We start from the raw sequence: 19732 nt of genomic DNA, 5'->3' as shown, positions 1-19732 counted from the left end.
ATTATCATTTACAAAAGCTTACTGAAGTGAACATACTGAAGCATGCTAAAGCGAACAAAGTTCCTTCTATAAATTAATTACTCCAGAGGACTTGGAATATGAAGATATCCATGAGGATACAAATATTATATATTAAATAGATGAATAAGAATGAGAATGAATGTATGATTTACAATGAGAACGAGAGGTTTGCTCCCGAGTGGAGCGCGAATTGGGAGCGGGTTCGTGTGGGCGTGAGGGTGTGGGGGCGGGCTCCCCCGCAACCCTGGGTCTTATGCAAGTCACCCTTTTGTAAAGCAGAAATTTTCTTTGACTTATAATGATAAGTACAAAACTCACTAGCATAGTAGAATTGTTAGTTACAACTTACAAGTATTCACGAAAATATCAAACGCAGTAAAGTATAAACATGTCAATATTTACTTCAGTTGCATGTTAGTTACGATTATGTTGACATATAATGGTCGCATTTATTTTTCTTATTTTGTTGTTGTTTCATATGGATGTTTTTTGAAATTTATTAACATTTTACCTTTATTTACTGGTTATAAATGTTTAGAATAAAATCCTATCGTGCCAATGGTAATATATCCAACATAATGTATGTTAAAAAATGTTATTCACTATGTTTATAAGGTTGATATCTTATCACAAGCCTTCCAATATTTGGTTTGCATGGTTGCAGCCACCAGAGCATTCTCTAGATGGGTATAAACATGTTGTGGATGTACTATATTGTCCGCCAGTTCTAACAGATGGTCCATCATATGGGCCTGAAACTGCAAAGGCAAAGGAAGCAGCACAAACAACACCCAGCAGTAAAAGGGCAGAAGACTACTATGATAAGTTAGAAGGTAAGACTGTAGATGATGAGTTCTTAGAGTTTTGTATTTGTTGTTGGAGGATGTTTCGCTTTTGTATTTCCACATTTTTACTATGCATTGTATTCTTGGTTTCATGAACAGAGGAGATGATTCGAGGATTACAAAGAGTTGGATGGAAAAAAGTGGACGTTAGCTTTCATTCAGCTCTCTGGCCCTTTTTTGCTCATAACAACATTCATGTAAATCCATCTTCTTTGTGGAAATTGTCCATTCTATCATTTCTACTTCATACAACAGTTTATTTTCATATGTTTTAATTTCTAGCTTGGAAGAGGATCTTTTAATGTAAACTGCTCATTAGTTTCAGATTTTTATCATCTCTACTCATGTTCATATGTACAGTTTATGTCCATATGTTTTATATTCCACCTTAGAAGAGAGTCTCTTGCAATAAACTGCCTACTAATTTCAAATGAGTGCTGGGTTACATTTTCTGGAAAACAAATAAATTATTGTGACAATCAATAAATCTGATTATTTATAGCATAAATTGCACTGGAATAAATCAAGCATATACTTAATGGTTTCTTAAAAGCTAGTAATTTCAACGCTTATTGGTTTTAGTAGTTGTTCAGTGCAAAACAATTGAAATAGAAATCACTTATTTTGTAGGTGGTATTTGTTACCCACCAAAATGGGTAAATCCTATAGGAGAAAAATTTCCTCTTATTCTTCACACCCAGCTAGCCAGTGAGCAGCCCCTGACAGCCACCACTAGCTGATGACGTGCCATTATATCTATGGCACGTGCATCAGCCACACACTTCTCAACCATCCGGCAAGAGCACATGGAAGGTGGGCTTCCAATAAAAGGGTACTTTATTCATTTTGCAATTGGGTGCTTATGCTTGTTTGTATTTGGGCATTTGATATGGATTGTGGGGTGAACTGGAAGGAGGAGGAGATTTGACGTGGTCTTGTTCTCTCACCTTAAATGGGGGGCTAATTTTCAATCCTAGTCCAGTGGGACCTCAACTAATGGCCCAATGGGTATAGGAGGGGCTTTACTTGGGAAACCCTGATTGAGATAGCGTTGTCCCATCTATCCCTATTCCATACTTATGACTTTCCACCATACATGAGAAGCCCTTATCTCACATCTATTCTTCGGGTTCAACTAGCCATTGGTTCTCTGGGATTTGGCATCCATATATCTTCATACTTGGGTAGGGCCCAAAATTTTGCCTTGGGTGGTTGATTTAGCTAAAACAAAAAGAAATAGCATATCATGGCCACAAAATAAAATAAAAGAATATCAAAATGCAAAAGATGGTCAGGACATACATATTAGCACGTGGGAAAAAGACTAGCATGAGCTCTACCTCACTCATTGCCATCACCCAGTTCCCGGGCACATGTGTGCCCCATTTCACCATAAGTGGAACCCTTGCGTGTCCCAACCCCCATGAGTGACGAGCTGCCTCATCATTAAGGGGTGCTACAACTACTATACATCATACAAAGCAAGCTCTAACCCTTTGAGTTGTGAGCAGTTGCCAGTGATACAAGGAAAAATCAAGAAAAAGTAAAAGTTGCACAAGAGGGGTGGAAAAACAAGGGTCAAATTGGTAACCTAGGTATCCATGAGTGCTTCCTCCTCACATCTATACACTCGGGATGTGGATCCCCATCATGTTGGTCCCTTTGACTATGGCACTTGGCCATGAAGTCCTCTCCCCTCCGTACAATCATTATGATTCTTTGACACCTATCAATTGAAGGTTGGACTAAGGAAATGTCACTTCCCTGTAGAGGCTGGAAACACCTAATAGGGTTGTCCTTTATTCACTCTTGAGTCTTACCTAGGGAGGAAACACCTTTACGAGCTCAAGACCCCGATTATATAAGGGAATCCTTATTTGAAGTGTTAAATAACCCACTACGTTTAAGTTTGGTTCACTTAGACACAATAATGATTATTGTCCCTGATGTCTGGTTGCTTGCACTAGATTTTATGTTGTGATTGTCAAGTGGTTTAGTAGTCCATGACTTGGGCACCTTACCCACAAGTACCCAAGCCCCCAGAGAAGTATATTGGCACTCGCAAGTGAAGTGTTGAGAGCGTTAGGCCTTCAAGATGCAACAACACATCATACATGACCTTGGGCATTTCTTGCACCAAGAACGTTCTGCCGCTTTGCACTACATTTGATGATTCTTCAGGATGATATACCTAGACCCAACATGCCCCTAGATTGACTTTAGCAACAATTGATGGATGGCAGTTGATTCAAAGCCTAGATGAGGATTGCCTCACCTTCAAAGACTTGGGAGGGCTAGTAGCATCTTGAAAACCCTCAATGTTGGAGTAGAGATGGACACGTTTGCACAATTGGAGACCTAGGAGACTCCTTGTGGTGCCCCAGCTGGTTTTGGGGACCACAAAGAGACATTGAAAAACATTTGAGGGCCAATCCTCAAGGATGATTTTTAGGTGCTTCTACATCATACTTGGCACCCTAGAGCACCAATGCTTGGCATATAGAGCTTCTTACATGGATGACGTTAGCCCAAAAGGCCTCACGACTCACATGCGTGGGCTTTGTTTGGCATTTATGTTTGAGAGCTAGTGGGTTGGCTTGTAACCCAAGGGTTTCACTGTAATTGTTGAATTTTTGTAGCTATGGTCGGTCTTCATGTATTGTCTTAGCCCTCCAAAAATAAAAGGAAATGACAAATATGAATTGTGTCTCAAGTTGACTCCAAAAGAAATAAAATTTGAATTTTTCAAATTGTGAATTTTGCCTCCAAAAATGTAAGGTTGGCTCCTCCATAAGTTCATGTCAGCTCAACCTAACAAACATATCACTCGGGGCATTGTTGATCACTATAAATAGACCATTCACCCTCTCCATTTGGGCAAGACTTCGGATAACATAATGATACTTTTGAGGTAGAATTTTGGGCTTATCTGAGGCAGTACAAGAGGAAGAATGTGAGGCAGAGTAAGAGGACGAATCTGAGGCAGACTTGAAGAATGAATCTATCTCTATTTGACCAAATTTGACCTGGGTTTGGTTACTGGTCAAACTGTCTTTGTTTTGGAAAGTTTAGATTGTATCTCTTATTGAATTGGACAAATTTTGTCTAAGAAAAGGTGGTTGGGTTTTTCCCCTGGTTTGGGGTTTTCCCAGGATAAATTTTGTCTCTTGTGTTTGGCTGTCTCTACTGTTATTATTGTTTTATTGTTGAATATTTTCTTGTATAATTACTTAATGATGAATGTGGTATAAAGTGAATTGATTTGAGAATCATTGGAAAGTAGTTAAAATCCCTAACAATCAATGTGGTATCAGAGCTTAGGTGAAAGAGCAACGTTATAGGAGCAACCAAGAAAAACCCTAATTCGAATCCTGTGGCACTAGTTCAAAAACCTCAGAACAACTTAAGTCAAATCATGGTTTTGATCAAGCAAAAGGACAAAGTCCTACTTACCTTATGGAAGCATCGAAGTTTGTCTGATCTTCTAAGGCCTCGCGTAGTCACACATTTTGTGGCACAATGCAGATTTTCTAAGTGTTGTCACACAAAGTGTCTAGGCATCGCGACAACGCTCAGAGTAAGAGTTGTCACTCTAATCCTTACTCACGCTGTTTAGACTCTCTCCCAGACAAGTCAAGGGGGGTAGTCCCTGAGGTGAATGAATGAGGATTGCTTGTGAAACACAGGCTCTAGGAGACTTTTTTTTTTCTCGGTAAAAACTAATTCTATTAAGAGGAAGTATGGTACAATATGAAGATACAACCAAGAGAAGCAAGAAAACGGGCAGCCGGAAAGGATTGACTATCCACCTCGGCCCCTTGGAGAAAACAAGAAGAGAACAGTGCTAAGCAAGAAGTAACAAGAAGAACAGAGTAACAAGAACAGAACAGAGGATTCTACCCAACGTGGGTAGAATCAACTATTCGGTATTTTTTTCCTTTCTTTTTACCAACTTTGACCCAATCAAGATGACTCTGCTGAGCTGGCATGATTTGCAAACTGAGCTGGGCTGACGGAGAGGACTCCTTGTCTGAATCCGAGGGAGAGGACTCATGAATTCTTTTCTGTGAGTTTGGTGGGACAGTAGATTCCTCAGGACCAGTCGAGGGCGGATCCTGTGCCGACATTGCTTCCATTCCTTCCGCATCGCCTTCCTCTTCATCTGAGCTGGAATCAATATCATCCATGGGAGGAGGATCATGAGGTTTCCAGCTTTTGGATTTCGGCTTAGGATTGGCTTTCTTCTTTTGGGCAGGCATCGAGGGACAAGAGCTCTGAAGGTGCCCTGTGTGATGGCAATTTCGGCAGCGAAAGTGTAACGACCCTGATAAATTGATCCATTATATAAAGTTTTAAACCTTATAATAAGACCAAATGTGATGAAATTCAAACAATAAATGTGTTAAGTTTTTATAAATAAAATTTAAATTTATAACATATATAAGTTAAACTTTATAAAAAGTATAATTAAACCCTTATAATATATATATATTTAATTTACAAAATACATAATTGACCTTATAACATAAATCTTATATACTACATAATTGACCTTATAACATAAATCTTATATACTATATAATGGACCTTATAATATAAATCTTATATACAATGGACCTTATAATATAAATCTTATATATTATATAATGGAACTTATGATATAAATTGATAACTTAAATGTTATAAAGATCTGGCTGAACTTATAAATACGTAGGCAGCGTACAAACACAACCTCATTAAAGGGTCCATTAATCAGAAGCGCGTTCCACCTACTGAGAAGTTATAACAGAGCGTAAAGGTCAGTAGAAAATATCGGAGAGCCTTCAATGCGTGAAAGGCGGTGGCTGCAGGGAGGAGGGCGGCCACCGCCAGAACCGTCAATAAAAGCAGAGGCCTGATCCGAGAGAAAGGGGGGAGAAAACCAGGAGCAGAAATTCACCAGGAGAAAACCAGGAGGAAGATAACTATCCATTGGAAGAGCTTTAAGGGTCTGAGGTTCTGGGCACGGAGGGACAGAGAGCTTCTGTTGTGAAGTTCTCTGGATTGAGCAGCTAGGTTTGCTCAATCTGGCTGGGTGGTATTGGTCTCCCGGAATCTGGATCCAATAATCACGACACCACCAGCAGGATCAGCAGCACCAGTAGAATCAGCCGCATCAGCAGCAGTTGAGGTAAGTACAAATTGATTCTTCAGGCTTCTGTATTTCAGATTTTAAATTCTGTGTGCGAATAGTTATTTCAGATTTTAGTTACTGTTGGTGTTTGTTCACTACAGATGGTATCAGAGCTAGTTTTAAACTCTGCGGCACCTTATTGGCCTACACCTGTAAAACACGCTCTTGAAATCTCAAATTCTTGCAATTTCTCATCACGGCCCTTACAAATCTGTATCTGGCATCGATTCTGTAATTAACTCAGTTATATCAAACTGGGTTTATCAAATTTTAAAGGTCTCAGGTTCGAACTTCACAAATAGTTCCTGAAAATATCAGTCAATTTCGATCCCGAGAGCCGTGGTTTATTGTCCGGAGAATAGTTCCGTGAAAGTAATATCCATTGCCGGATGATTGTTTCGATTCACAGCATAAATGATCGTTTTCAAGTAAATTTGGTGAATTTAAAGCCCGAGGGTTGCGCTTTGTTATCTTCATGAGCATTCCGTGTCAATTTCCCAGAAGATTGTTTCGATTCTCAGCATACGTAACAATTTTCAATAAACACATTGGTGAATTTTGCGACCGAGACCTGTGCATCATTTAAATTGCCTGTGCGTCAGGTTTTGAATTCCACAGAGATCGATTTTCAATACGATAATCTCTCAATTTAATTTGCTTTGCGTGGTAATTTCACGAACTAGGGCTCTGGTCCAAAGAGCCCTGTGTTCAAATCCCACAGCTGTCATTCTGAATTAACGCAGTAATCGCACGCACTACGGTTTGATTTCCACGGCCATCGTTTGCATTTCTCACAATAGATGGCCACGGCATTCTTGCAGAAAGAAGCGCCCTGAAACTAAATATTGAGTGTTTAACACACAATATTCTTTGCATACGTTATTTTTTCTCAGGGACATGTTGGCGAATATCGAGGATTTCTGGCAAAGGTTATGGTTCGTGTTGGAATGCCGTTGAAGATCTTTGAATCAATGTCAATAGTTAGAATCCCATCAACCAACATAGCCGGTTTATGCGACAGCTCCCGACGAGAAAAAAAAGATGTGTCTGCCAAAATCGTAAAAATGTCTGCCAAAATCGTAAAAAAAAAATAAGAAAAAAAAATAAAAAAAAATGTCTGTCAAAATCGTCCACCGTACACAGGGACTGAGCAAAAGAAAGTGAATATTTCTATTTGCGGACTTTCGGGTAAAAAAAAATTTTTTTTTTTTACTAGGCTTTCATTGCATTGCGGATGTCAGTAGTAAATTGCATTGTTGGAAGGTAAATTTTGGGATCTAGGTTGGTTTCAACCTGAGAGATTTGGTTTCTGAAGCTAGACTTTACCATTGGAGGAACAATGTTCATTGTCAAAAGTAAAAACTGAGAAAGAATGCGGGAATTTGATATCTTAATTATTTACTCTTTAACACATCTGTTTCAGAGACTTTCCACTACACGTCCCTAGATTATTCATTCTTTTTATTATTTTTGAGCTATGTTCTTGACACACCATTCTGTTTCAAATTCAGCAATTTTCTTTTAAAGCATTATAGCATCGCTTTATTGTTGTCTCTGTTCTTTTGTTACTGGCAAAACATTGCTATTGCCACTATTTCTCCCTTGTAAATATAGACTCTCACTATCTTATTTAATTGTTATTCACCTCATATACCTTACCAGTAGCCATACCATTGATTTCTGTTGAATGTGCTAGCATTTTCCTCAACTTCTTGACATTGGACAAAATGTCCCACCGTTTGCTGCCTCTTCCTCTTGACTTTTTGCCTCTGCATAGAATCCCCGTGGAATCCTGATCCACACAAGTTGAAGCAATCCTCACCACTCACTATTCATTCAATAACATTATCCCTTTACTCTCCAGCTGGCGCCATCACTTCTAGCCTTTAAAATTTTGTGTAATTAAATAAGAAATGCTCAAAACCTGCATAGCTGTCATGGAATTCTTCCCAAACAATCATTCCTCAGCATCCTTTATTTATTTTAATAACGTCAGCTTCAGCAACGTTAGTTTCATTTGCAGCATCTCCATTTGTAAACAATTTCTTTGTATGTGTGGAGCCTATTCAGGAATTTACCTGGGAATTTTGTTTGTTTTCACTGGATCTTTAATTGCAAGTTTCTTGTAACCAAAGTAGCTGCCAATAAAAACCAAGGACAAGGAAATTCCAAACCATAAAAATACCAAGGCAAACATAGTCCTAAAAGGTACAGCACCAGAAAAATTCTCACCTCAATTCAATGCATTCAATACAAAGAAAATGCAGAAAACGATTCCAGGAAACATGAAAGTAGTTTTCAGTGTGTTTTTCTTTCATCAAGAAATACGGATGTATACCCTTCAGAGATGTATACCCTTCACATCATATACCCACCTGGCGGCTATTACCTTCTATTCAAATCGATTAATCAGACGTCCTATATTGAACATGTTTTTTTCCTATTTTCAAACATTTTTGCCAAAGATGGACACATACCTTGTGGAATTAGTACCGTGCATGTGTAAATTTTCTATAAATTAGCATACGCTGAAGTGGGCAGAAGGGAATGCTGGAGGGTATTCTGCGTGAAAAGGATTAACTTTGCAAGAAGCAAACTCATAGAAAACTGCTCTAAGAAGTGAATATACCTTACATTGAGGTTAAATTCAGGAAACAAACCGAGTTAACATTGACAAATTGAGATTAGTTCAAATGCATCCATTTAAAGCATGAAATTGTTGAGAAATGTCACTAAACCCACCAAAGATGTATGGAAACTTTAAAAGCTATATGCACTCGATAAAAGAAATAGACATGTTGAAGTCATCTGTTTAGTAAAGGATAATAAATTACGAACAAGTGTTTGTTAACGAGAATGCATCAACGGTTCAAAATAAAATGTTTTAAGGTAATGACGGCTAAATATAGTTAAAAGAATAATGTTGTAAGAGAAGGAATATTATTGTTTCATTAAAATGTTAATGCCTAGGTGTTTTTGAATTTTAAATGAAATCATTACAGTATTATTCATATGAGTCCTCCACTGAAGCAAATCACATCCCAGGCAGAGAAATAGTCCCAATTGTTAGGAGTCTATAACCATTCTTCTGCATTATTCATACTAGGATAGAATACCCTGCATTAGGACAAGGAGGTCGCGAGACCACCCTCCTTGACCTCGGTACCAGTAAGATCCGCCTAGCGGGTAAAAATAGCAAAACTATACCCGTTTATAAATGTGAAGTTGCAAAGAAAATCGTGTGTTAAAATTCGGTTATCCGCCTCAATTTTTTTTAATTATATAAATTTTATTTTGTGTTCAGGGACCATTACTATGGTAAAGACGTATGAGCACGATCTGGATCTGGAACGAGGCAGAGTGATCAGACTGCTGCTTTCCACTGCATATATTCTCCATAGAAAAAGGGGTTGTTGCAATTCTGGGCACAACCTCTGCTAGATGGAGAAGAATAGCATCAGTTTGATTTGGACCTGCGACGAGAGGCAGTAGAGCCAAGGGAATATGGCACGGCAACGATTTTGTCTTTGTACCTGCGGATATCGCCTTTGAAGACACCAGGCCTGACCCCGAAGAGCCTTCACTTTCCAGCTTCAAACCCTCGTTGACGAATCCTCCTTCGTCTCTTATCCATTGCACCAAATCTCGCACGTCTGGGCTGAACCCTACGCCCTTCATGTCGTAAAATATCCTGACAGCCTCTTCGGAGCACCCATTCTGTGCATACCCACAGATCATCGCACCCCATGAAACCTCGTCTCGCTTCCGCATTTTGTCAAACACTTGTTGTGCATCCGCCATATTCTGGCATTTTGCATATATGTCAACTGGCGCACTCCTGGCCAAAACCTCACGCTCCAATCCAGCTTTAAAGACATGGGCGTGGATCGGCTTTCCTTCTTCAGCCGCTGCTATGCCGACAGAGGCTATCAGAACATTTCCGAACGTGGACTCGTTCGGCATCGGGCCCCCCCGCTGCATTTGGCAAAAATGTTTGAGGGCCTCGCTAGCGTGCCCCTGAAGTCCAGTCTTGATAATGTGGGCATGGATCTGTTTACCCCGAGCCAGGGCTTTGGCGGCGGTGCATCTCTTTAGCAGAAAAGCATAGTTGTTGGAGTCTAGGAAAACACCGTCTGCTATTTCCACACCCTCAAAAATCTCATTGCACCGTGACCAGAATACGGATACACCATGAAAATAACGCAGAAAATCGCTGTGTACAGATTCGGCGTGGTTCTGTTGGAGGTGGTAACCGGAAAGTAGCCCATCGACCCGACCATTCCCGAAGGCGTCCATTTGGTGGAGTGGGCGCGAGACGCAGTGCAGAGCTCGGCTTTCGTCTAATTCTGGCTCTAGGAGACTTAAAGATGGACAACTTGACGAATTTAAATGAGTCTTGGTTAACTGAGATGGATAGATCTAATAAAATAAGACACAACCACAAGATAAAAATGATTTTAGACTAGTGTCTTATATTCAATTAACCATAGATCAAATAAAAACAAGTTACCTAGAGCAATTTATAAATGTGGCGAAGTTGACGATCATGAATGATTAAATGTAAACGCCCAAAACTGCAATATATTCTAGCAATTAAATCCCATGAAGAATTATGAAAATTAACTACCAAGTAATGGTTCTAGATTAAAAATGATTTTATTCAATAACCCAGATCTAGAATTAATTATCTTTCTCCTATAGCCAATGGTTTTAAAACATTAATCTCTCTTGACAATAGAGGAATCACTACCACAGAATTTAAAATTTTACATTCAACACCAACGACACCAAGGAACTTTAAATTTGAATTTTAATTAGCCCTTAGGCAATTAATTTAATGTGGTAAAATGAAGAGATTCATTTTTTAATGTGACCAAAATATAAAAATCAACAACAGAGAAACAATGGGGGATGTGCTCAACTCTAATAATCAAAATATCGGTATACTTAATATCCTTCTCCCCTATCGAAACAGTTAAGTTGTGAGTAGTCTTATGTCGATGTGTTTGAAGTTGAGAAAGAAAAAAGAAGAGAATGTATGTTTAATTTGGATAAGGGGAAAATCTGAGGTAATCTACACGGAGAATCAATACTTCTTGAAAGAATGAGACCTTGCACTCAAGGATAAAACCTAAATAGAGAAGTTGGAGTTCTACCAATGTATTGCCAAGTGTTGACATTGTGTCACACACCATTCAAAATTTTGCCTACACTTGAATTTTGGAGCCTACTTAATAAAGTCATGCCTACTTAATGAAACCCAAAGCATTTTATAAAATTTTAAAAATCATTTTTGTAATTTTTATTTAAGTGTTTATGAAAAGAATTTACTAAACTATTATAAACCCTGAACCCCAAACCCTAAACCCTAAACCCTACTCTAAACCCCCCAACCCTAAACCCTAAGCATTTTATAACATTTTAAAAAGTGTTTTGTAACTTTTATTTAAGTGTTTATTAAAAGAATTTACTAAAGTGTTATAAATCCTAAATGCTAAACCCTAAATCCCAATCCCTAAACCCTAAACCTTAAACCCCAAACCCTAAACGAAGTACTTAATTATTTATTCTTTTTTTTGTTCTATGGGCCGTACGACACATACTTTTTTTTAAATGTGAAAGCCTAAGTACCGCATTTGATTTATTTCATTACCAATTCTAAAGTCACCAAACAATTTTTTTTAAGTTTTTTAGATTTTTTAATGCTTTTTTAAAAATGTTTTTGAATATTTTAAAATTTTTTAATGCAAAATCAAAAATAAAAAAAATAAAAGGAAAGGAAATCAAAATCAAAATAAAAAATCACAAGTAAAAGTAAAAAAGAAAATGTGAAATCAAAACAAAAAAATATAAAAATAAAAAATCAAATTAAAACAAATCGAAAAAATAACAACCAAGACAAAAAATCGAATTTTAAATGAAAATGAAAAATACACTAACCCTATCACATATACAAATTAAAATTTAAAAAAAATGAATAAAAAGAATCAACTCAAATCGAAATCAAAAGGAGAAATAAAATAAATCTAATGCAACCTAAACCTAACTTAAAACAAAAAGAACAAACAAAAGAAACCAAAGTTCGAAATGTTTGGGTTTTGCAGGTAGCGACGACGGAGAAGAAATCTCAACGAAGGAAGTAGTGTTTGGAGGGGCTCGACAGAGGAGAGGGATATGGCAACAGTTGTTGCAGGTTGATGGAGCGATCACAGTGGAGAATGGACAACGTTTGGAGTTGCAGCAAGAAGGGAGCCACGATGAGGGAGGAGCGACGGGCTGAGAGAGGGAAGGAGTTCTCAACACAGAGGAAGGGACAACGAGAGGGCAGCGATGAGGACTGGCGCAGGTCGACGAGGAGGGCCGAGAGTTGCGAGGAGATGAGCCGGCAGAAGCTAAGGAGGTAAAACACAGGTATGGCAACGTGGAAGAGGGAAAGACTGCGAGCAGGGGTTTGGCACTCGTTTTTTGTAGGAAGAAAGATGGCAGGAGGATGAGGGCGAAGCTAGGGCCGCAGTGAAAAGGAAGAACAACCACGCCAGTGATTTAAGGCAGCGAAGACAAGGAGCTGCAGAAGGGATTCGAATTTTCTAGAAACCCCAAAACGCAGATAACAATTTTTTTTTCGAAATTTTCCGAAGGAGAAGAATGCAGCAAAAAATGGAAGCTCAATATGGCAGTAGACAGGAGAAAAATGGTAGCAAAAAAACCAAGAAAATTTCCCAGAAAATCTTATTTTAAAATGATATGCTTTTGCCTCAGATTTATCCGTGAAACCCTTATGAAAATTTCCAGATTTAAAACTTTTAAAACTTTGGACTGCAAAAAATATGAATAATATCCCTGGAAAATTATGTTGATAAACCCCAGAGATCCAGATCTTACCCTTTAGGGCCTAGATCTGGACTTTACACAAATTTCTTCCTCAGATCTGTAGCTGCACAACAACAAGAAAACAACCAAACGATATATACAATGATAAAAACTAAAAACCAGAAAAAACCCACGTTAGAAAAATAATTACAAAATTTACAAACTGCAGGGTCTAATCAGCTAGACCTACCATTATGCTGCACATAAATTAAGAGATTTTTAAATTTTAAAGGTGCTAACTCGAAACCCTTAGTGCATCACCAGCAAAAAAAATCTTATGATAAACCTGGAGCTAATTTAGCCGGGCTCTTCAGGAAACACAGATCGGGAGTTGGCTGATCCAATTGAAAACTTCCCCTAACGCCCGAGAATCTAAAATCAAGATTTCCCTGTAAAACTCGATCCGGCCATTAAAAATAGAGCGAGAAAATAACAATAAAACTCAGACAAATAGAGATCCCTGCTATTATGTTCAAAATTTAGATTATTATTCAAAACCCAGCGACTGAGCAAGATATGTACTCAAATCACTCTTTAGAAGCTATCATCAAGGGCTTTAGAAAAAATTATGCATGAAAACAACACATTTTACAGTGTTCCCATGAAGAGTAACACCAACAGAACTTAACCCCAAAGTCTTTCTTTATTATCTAGAAAAATATTACACAACAGCATTTCGCTAAGCACACGACTCAAAAGTCGAATAGATCGACTGGCAAATGACTTCTTATTTAAAGATAAATCCTCCAACGGCTAATTCGAGTGATCCTCATCAAAACAATCTCGATTGTTGATGGAGACTAAAATTTCTTTTAATCTCATCCGTTGAAATATTTATTTCTTGAGGAAATTCGAATTTTTAATTAAATGTATTTTAATTAATTCAAAAATTAAATTTTTGAGTTAATTTCCCAAAAAATTGACTTTGACTTAATCCCCAGGGATCAAAGGTTTAAAATTTAGCAAAATAATTAATTTACCTTAGTCTCGGGACCTTTTAAAATTTTATTTCTAAAGACCAACGAATTTTGTCTTTGGAGAATTTAAATTTAGCGAGGACCTAGAATTAATTAAATTTCTGGCTTACGATTTTAATTAATTTTTGGCTAGAAAATTTAATTAACTAACCTATGAGGGGATAAATTATTTTTCCAACCCTCAAGACATTTTACATCATGATTTTCATATTTTTTACATCATAAGGGGGAAAACCCATTTGTAATAGACCCTCACAGACTACCCATTTATGCGACACAAATATAATCCAGCAGACCAAGCAATTTGTAATAAAATAACCTAACCAAATAGTTAGGATTATTCCCAAATCACTTTTACATAGACTCGATCTAAAACACTAAGACTCGCCTAAGATCCTAGCGACAAAATCCATTCCAGCTTTGGGGTAACACTAGAGGAAAACTTTGTCGACCATCCGAGAATGGATCGGTGAGACAAAAAACCTCCCAAAATGGAGATCGTCACTAGAAAAGTAGGTTTACCTAGGTTGTTACATACATGACACGGATCTGTTGAGATTATTTACATTATACACATGCAAAAAGGGTTTACATAACATCTTGGAAGTCACGCTGATGATGATAGCTGGACGACATGGACACATTGATCAAGTGCTATCCCTTTTGCGAAAAAAAGGGGGTGTACTGCTATGGGTCGTTGACACATAGTGGTCAACACTAAGCTTGTTCCGAGGCTTCTTATTGGAGAATTTCGATTGCTTCTTCTTCAACGCTATTTGAGAGTTCTGTGGCATATCTTTTGAAGTTGTTCGTGGATCATTTTGCACTTGTTATGAGGCTCGTTCTGCTCCTTTTGAGGTTCTGATCAAGGGTTTCCTGAGGCTAGATCTGTGGACCTTTTTCACACTATTTTGCAGGGTTTTTGTAGCAAGTTTAACACCTCCCTAAGGCATAAAACTTTTGCACCTTTGATGTAAAAGGAAAAATAAATTTTATTATTGCTATTTTGTAGCATGGGTTTCATGCAATGTGGAAAAAGTCGGGATTAAATACCCAAAAGCGATTTTTTTGGTTGGTTGATTAAATTGACCGATTTTTTGCCAATTTTTTCACTCCCGAAAAAATCGGGATTAAATCGTAAAAGTCCCGATTTAATCAAGAGCCGACCCAAAAAGTTGTCGAGACTTCCCAGGCCACGAACAAGAGGTGTAAAAGTGGAAAAACACATCATTTTTCATTGTTTTGGCTCCCATTTGTCCTTGTGGAGAGAGGAGGTGTTTGCCATTGCCCAAGAGGAGGAGATTTGCTAGTTTGTGGTGGGGATTTGGAGATTTGTCCACTACTCAACGTGAGAGATTCAAAGTGCCGATTTGCTACTGCCAAGTATGTGTTTTAAATTTTAATTTCTCTCTTAGTCTTTGTTTCACAAAATGGCTTCTTAAATCTTTCTATAATTCTATTAGTTTGTTTTTATCTTATTTTTGCTTAGAATTTTGAATCAAAACATTGTTTAGAATCTAGATTAAAGCAAAACTTCAACTTTCAAGAACCAAATGACAAAATATCAAACCCTTGTTTAGTGAATCTGAGTGTGTTCAAGTGAGTGAGAAGAGGCATTTAAAATTTAAAATCAACAGTTACATTTGTGTTTACTTCTTATGTGATGGACAATTTTTTTTTTTCATCTTTTTTTTTGTGCCCAGGTTCAAATTCAAGTTCGAAGTTTCAAACAGAATGCCAAGGCTTTTGGACCCTATGTGGGAATATGGTGAATCTGATACTAGAATCTGGGGGGGTCAATAGAATGTATTTGACTTGCAAGTTGGGTGGAAAGCATATGTTAGGGGGTATCAACAGATTAAAATTCCATTTGGGGCAAATTTCGGGGCAAAATGTAGACCTTTGCCCAAACCCATCTCCAAAAATCATTAGTCAGACCATTAAATTGTTGATGGATAAAGAGGAGGACAAAGACACCAGGGAAACACTAAAAATCCAACTTGTAGGGGCCTCAAGAGTAGGGGGAAGTGAGATTGGTTCTTCAGCATCACCTTCCACGCCCACATGTCCCAACCCCTCAACTTTCTCAACTTTTTTAGTTCCTAGAACCACACCTGGTGTGTAACTGGCATCCAATTGACACTTAAAAGAAAGGAAAAGGCAGAAGCTGACAGGTTCATTAGTAAGTGTCTTCTATGGAGTGATGTTCCTTTCAACATTGCCAAGACAAGCCCATTCTACCAACCTATGTTTGATGCTGTTGCTGTTGTTGGTCCGCGGTACAAGGCCCCTACCTTTGTTGTTAAAATTGGCAACTAGGGCCAAACTCCATGTGGGTCATCTTATTTATGGCAGTTGATATTTTTCTTGGGTCCCTCTCATCGAGAGCTGTAGGATTAATCTAAAGATCATCCGATTCCGATAAGTATTTATGGAGTTATGAATTTATTTGTTTTATAAGAAATTTGTCAAGGTCAGCCGACAACCAAATAAACCCCACATGTGCTCAATGTTTAAGTATAAAAGGAGATAACTTGAGAGTCATTTCTTACACACACTTCTAGTGATCTCTTCCTCTCCACTTGTCTTGGGTTTTGGTGGGAGGAGAGATCCTAAGAAGACAATGTTGCCCTAAAACGCAGTCATGGAGTGAGAAGCCCTAATGTAGTCAAGTGAGAAGCCCTAACGCTATCAAGAAGGAAGCCCTAACGCTGGTATCTATGCAGTCTAGAAGGTAGCTGAGTTTTTAGAGATATTCTTACTGTTTTGGGTGCAGAATTTAGAGAAGAAGAGCCGCAGCTTTTAGCCACATTGCAGGAGGCAAGAAGAGGGCAGTTTTGTGACACGTTGGAGTAGCCTCACCTTGCAAATCATGCCGCAGACTATAGGTAAGTTTAATGATTGTTTTGTGCATGGTTTTGGGGTGTATATTTCTGTTTATAGGGTCGCAGTGAGGGATTGTTACAACAACAATTGGAAGGTGAATTTTAGATGGCCGAGAGACCTATGAAGGCCCTCCTAACCAGGCCGCAGTCATCTCAAAGGGGCAACGTGAGGAATCATAAGGAGCAGCGTGGAGGGATGTGGTAGGAATAACTATTGTAGGTGACAACGAATCTGTGAAGGGCTAATATGCATCCTAAGGAAGCATCGTAGCTATGGAAGAAGCTTGCCTAGGTGGGCCGTAGTTATCAAGGGACTTGTTTGATGACTGTTAGGTGGAGTTAGTACTGCCTAATGTCCTAACCAGATCAGTCATGAACAACAGGTTGGGACAACACAATGCATGGGACAAAAGGCGACTAGCACACTAATGCAACAAAGTAAAGGGACAACAAGGTACATAGTGCTACTAAGATGCATGGGACAACAAGGTACATAGTGCTGCTAAGATGCATGGGGCAGTAAGGCACATAGTGTTGCTAAGATGCATGGGACAACAAGGTATGCTAAGACACATGGGACAACAGCAAGGTATGCTAAGATGTATGGGACAGCAGCAAGGTATGGCAAGGCAAAGTGGGACAACAACTGTGACATGGCAGCAAAGGCGCATGGGATAGCAGCAAGCATGGACAACATGGCAGGCAAGGTGCAACAATATGATGTGTATAATATTATGATGATGAGTGCAACATAGTGTAGCACGGTGAGTTGCAACATGATGACGAGATGTAGCATCTCATGTATCATCTTCTTAGAGATGATCTATGCTCTTATCCAGATAAGTCAAAGTGTTGGCTTCTGTTGTAAATGTACTATCTCTCTCTCTCCCTCTGCTGAACTATTGAAGAACATATAAGGAGAATTGATCAAGGGTTTCCCCACATTGGGGTTTGTCCCCGGCTAGCGCCACATCTTCTGTCCTCTTGTCTTGGCATGTCTTTTGCGATTTATGTTTATGTTCTATCTGCAGTTTACTTTAATGTTGATGTGATTGCTAATTTAGAAAGGGTATTGAGCTAACTGCGAAAATTGAAATAAATTGCTCTAAGCATAGAACATACCTAAACTTAACATGGTATCAGAGGTGAGGTGAAGACAAAGCCCAAGTAAGAGTGAAAGAGAAATTACTGAAGACAGTTGGGAAAGGACAAAAGGATTAATGGATTCCTCATCCCTCTTCAAATTCACTGAGGGTGAAATCGAAGCATAGAATATTATCAGAATGGCGCAGCGGAAGCTTCTAATGGCCTACCTAAAAGATCACCTTATTGGGAAGTCCAAATCTAAGGGTGGAAGGAAAGGCAGATGCCTTGGTTTTAATAAGTCTTGCCATTATGCGAATGAGTGTCCGAATGGTAGGGACACATCACTTTATGATGATAACAATCATTACAGGGACATCTTCAATGATCAAAGGAATGACTGGTAATGTAGGTCATCAAGGGAACGATTGACTCTTCAAGAAAGCAAGGAACCCTAGGTATGAAGAATCAAATGTTGTTTCTGATAAGATAAAGAAGTGTTATCTTGGCCCTCTCCTTTAGATTCTTTGAGAATTTGGCTTATTGATTGTAGTGTTTCAAGGCACTTCACCGGATAGAAGAGTGCTCTCTCTAATTTAGTAGAGATGGAAACAATCGTGGGATTATACTTGGAGCCGATGCCACCTATCCCAGAAAGGGTGTGGGGAATGTTACCCCTCAATTGAATGAGGGTAACTCGATTCATTTACAAGAATCTCTTTTTTGTACTTGATTGCAAGAAGAACTCGGTGACCCTTTCGGCAGTGGAAGTCAAAGGTTTCAGGGTGGCATTTATTGATGGAAAGGTATGTATTTGAAAATGAAATTTTCAAAGATGCTTTTGAGTTTAGGGTTGTATCAAGTTGCAGGAAGTCCATTGGGGACCATGTCAGTTGTCACATCTCATCTATAACACCGAAGGTCTACTTTTTATGGGGCCCTACCTGATGTGAGTTAGATGATGACAGGGATGCTTGAATCCACGAAGAGCATGAAGGTACATGTTCGAGATGTATCGAAGGAAAATCTTACAAGGGGACCATTCCCTTCATGTAGCAGGTCCACAAGTTTGGAACAACCCGAGGAGTTTGGGATTCATGATCGGGAATCTCATGTATGCAGGTGGAAGAAAGCCCTCTATGGCTTGAAGCAGAACTTCTCGGGCTTAGTATGAGAGGATTGATAGCTGTCTGATGAAGCTGAGATTCACTAGGAGTTAAGTCGATCCAAACCATTGCTTGAAGGTTGTGGATGATAGACCTCTCATACTGACACCTCCTGACAGGTGCAGACCCTCTCATTTGCAAAAGTAAGAGGGATTGTATTCTGGATTGGGAATGGTGAATTGCAAGCCGGTGATTGCCTCGGTGGAGGTTAACTTTCAGAGGTTATGTGGTAGTGATGCCAGACCAGATTTGGGAAATGCCTCTGAGTTTCATAAAATCATTCGCATTGATGTTCTTGGTGAACTTCCGTCCGGATATATGTTTTGCAGTTAGCATGTTGGGCTCATATTTGGTTGAGCCTCACTAGATTGGTGCCAAGAATTTTCTGAGATATCTTCAGGGCACAATCTCTCACGGATTGAGATACATTATCGGAAATGTGAAGCTGCATGATTATTCGAATACTAACTGGGTAGGCAGTGTGGAGGATTGCAAGAGCACTTCCAAGTGCTGGTTCTCTTCGGGTTCTGTTCTATATCCTGGATGAGCAGGTAGCAGAAGTCGGTTGCTATAAGCACCGCTGAGACCGAATGCACAACTATGAGTATGATCTTGTGTGAAGCTACCTGGTTGTGGAAGCTCTTTACCGAGCTGTTTGTACACATGATGGATACAATCGGGATCCTCTGTTCAACCAGGGGGTTGCAAACAT

General features: G+C 38.9%; 1 protein-coding gene across 2 annotated transcripts in view; it reads left to right on the top strand.

Annotated features, from left to right (window-relative positions):
- The window catches only part of LOC149162116 (Hydrolase-like protein family), a 118747-nt gene that overhangs the window by 58505 nt on the left and 40510 nt on the right, over positions 1 to 19732 (top strand). For both annotated transcript variants that reach the window (XM_089437146.1, XM_089437147.1), the window contains exons 9-10: positions 686 to 854; positions 966 to 1063. In XM_089437146.1, the coding sequence (XP_089293272.1) occupies positions 686 to 854; positions 966 to 1063 (267 nt within the window). The remainder of the gene's footprint in view (positions 1 to 685; positions 855 to 965; positions 1064 to 19732) is intronic.

Source organism: Pinus tabuliformis, chromosome 5_2 (assembly GCF_031772625.1).
Source record: "Pinus tabuliformis cultivar Carrire ecotype Pingquan chromosome 5_2, CPIR1, whole genome shotgun sequence".
NCBI lineage: Eukaryota > Viridiplantae > Streptophyta > Pinopsida > Pinales > Pinaceae > Pinus > Pinus tabuliformis.
This window is presented reverse-complemented; position numbering and strand designations above follow the sequence as displayed.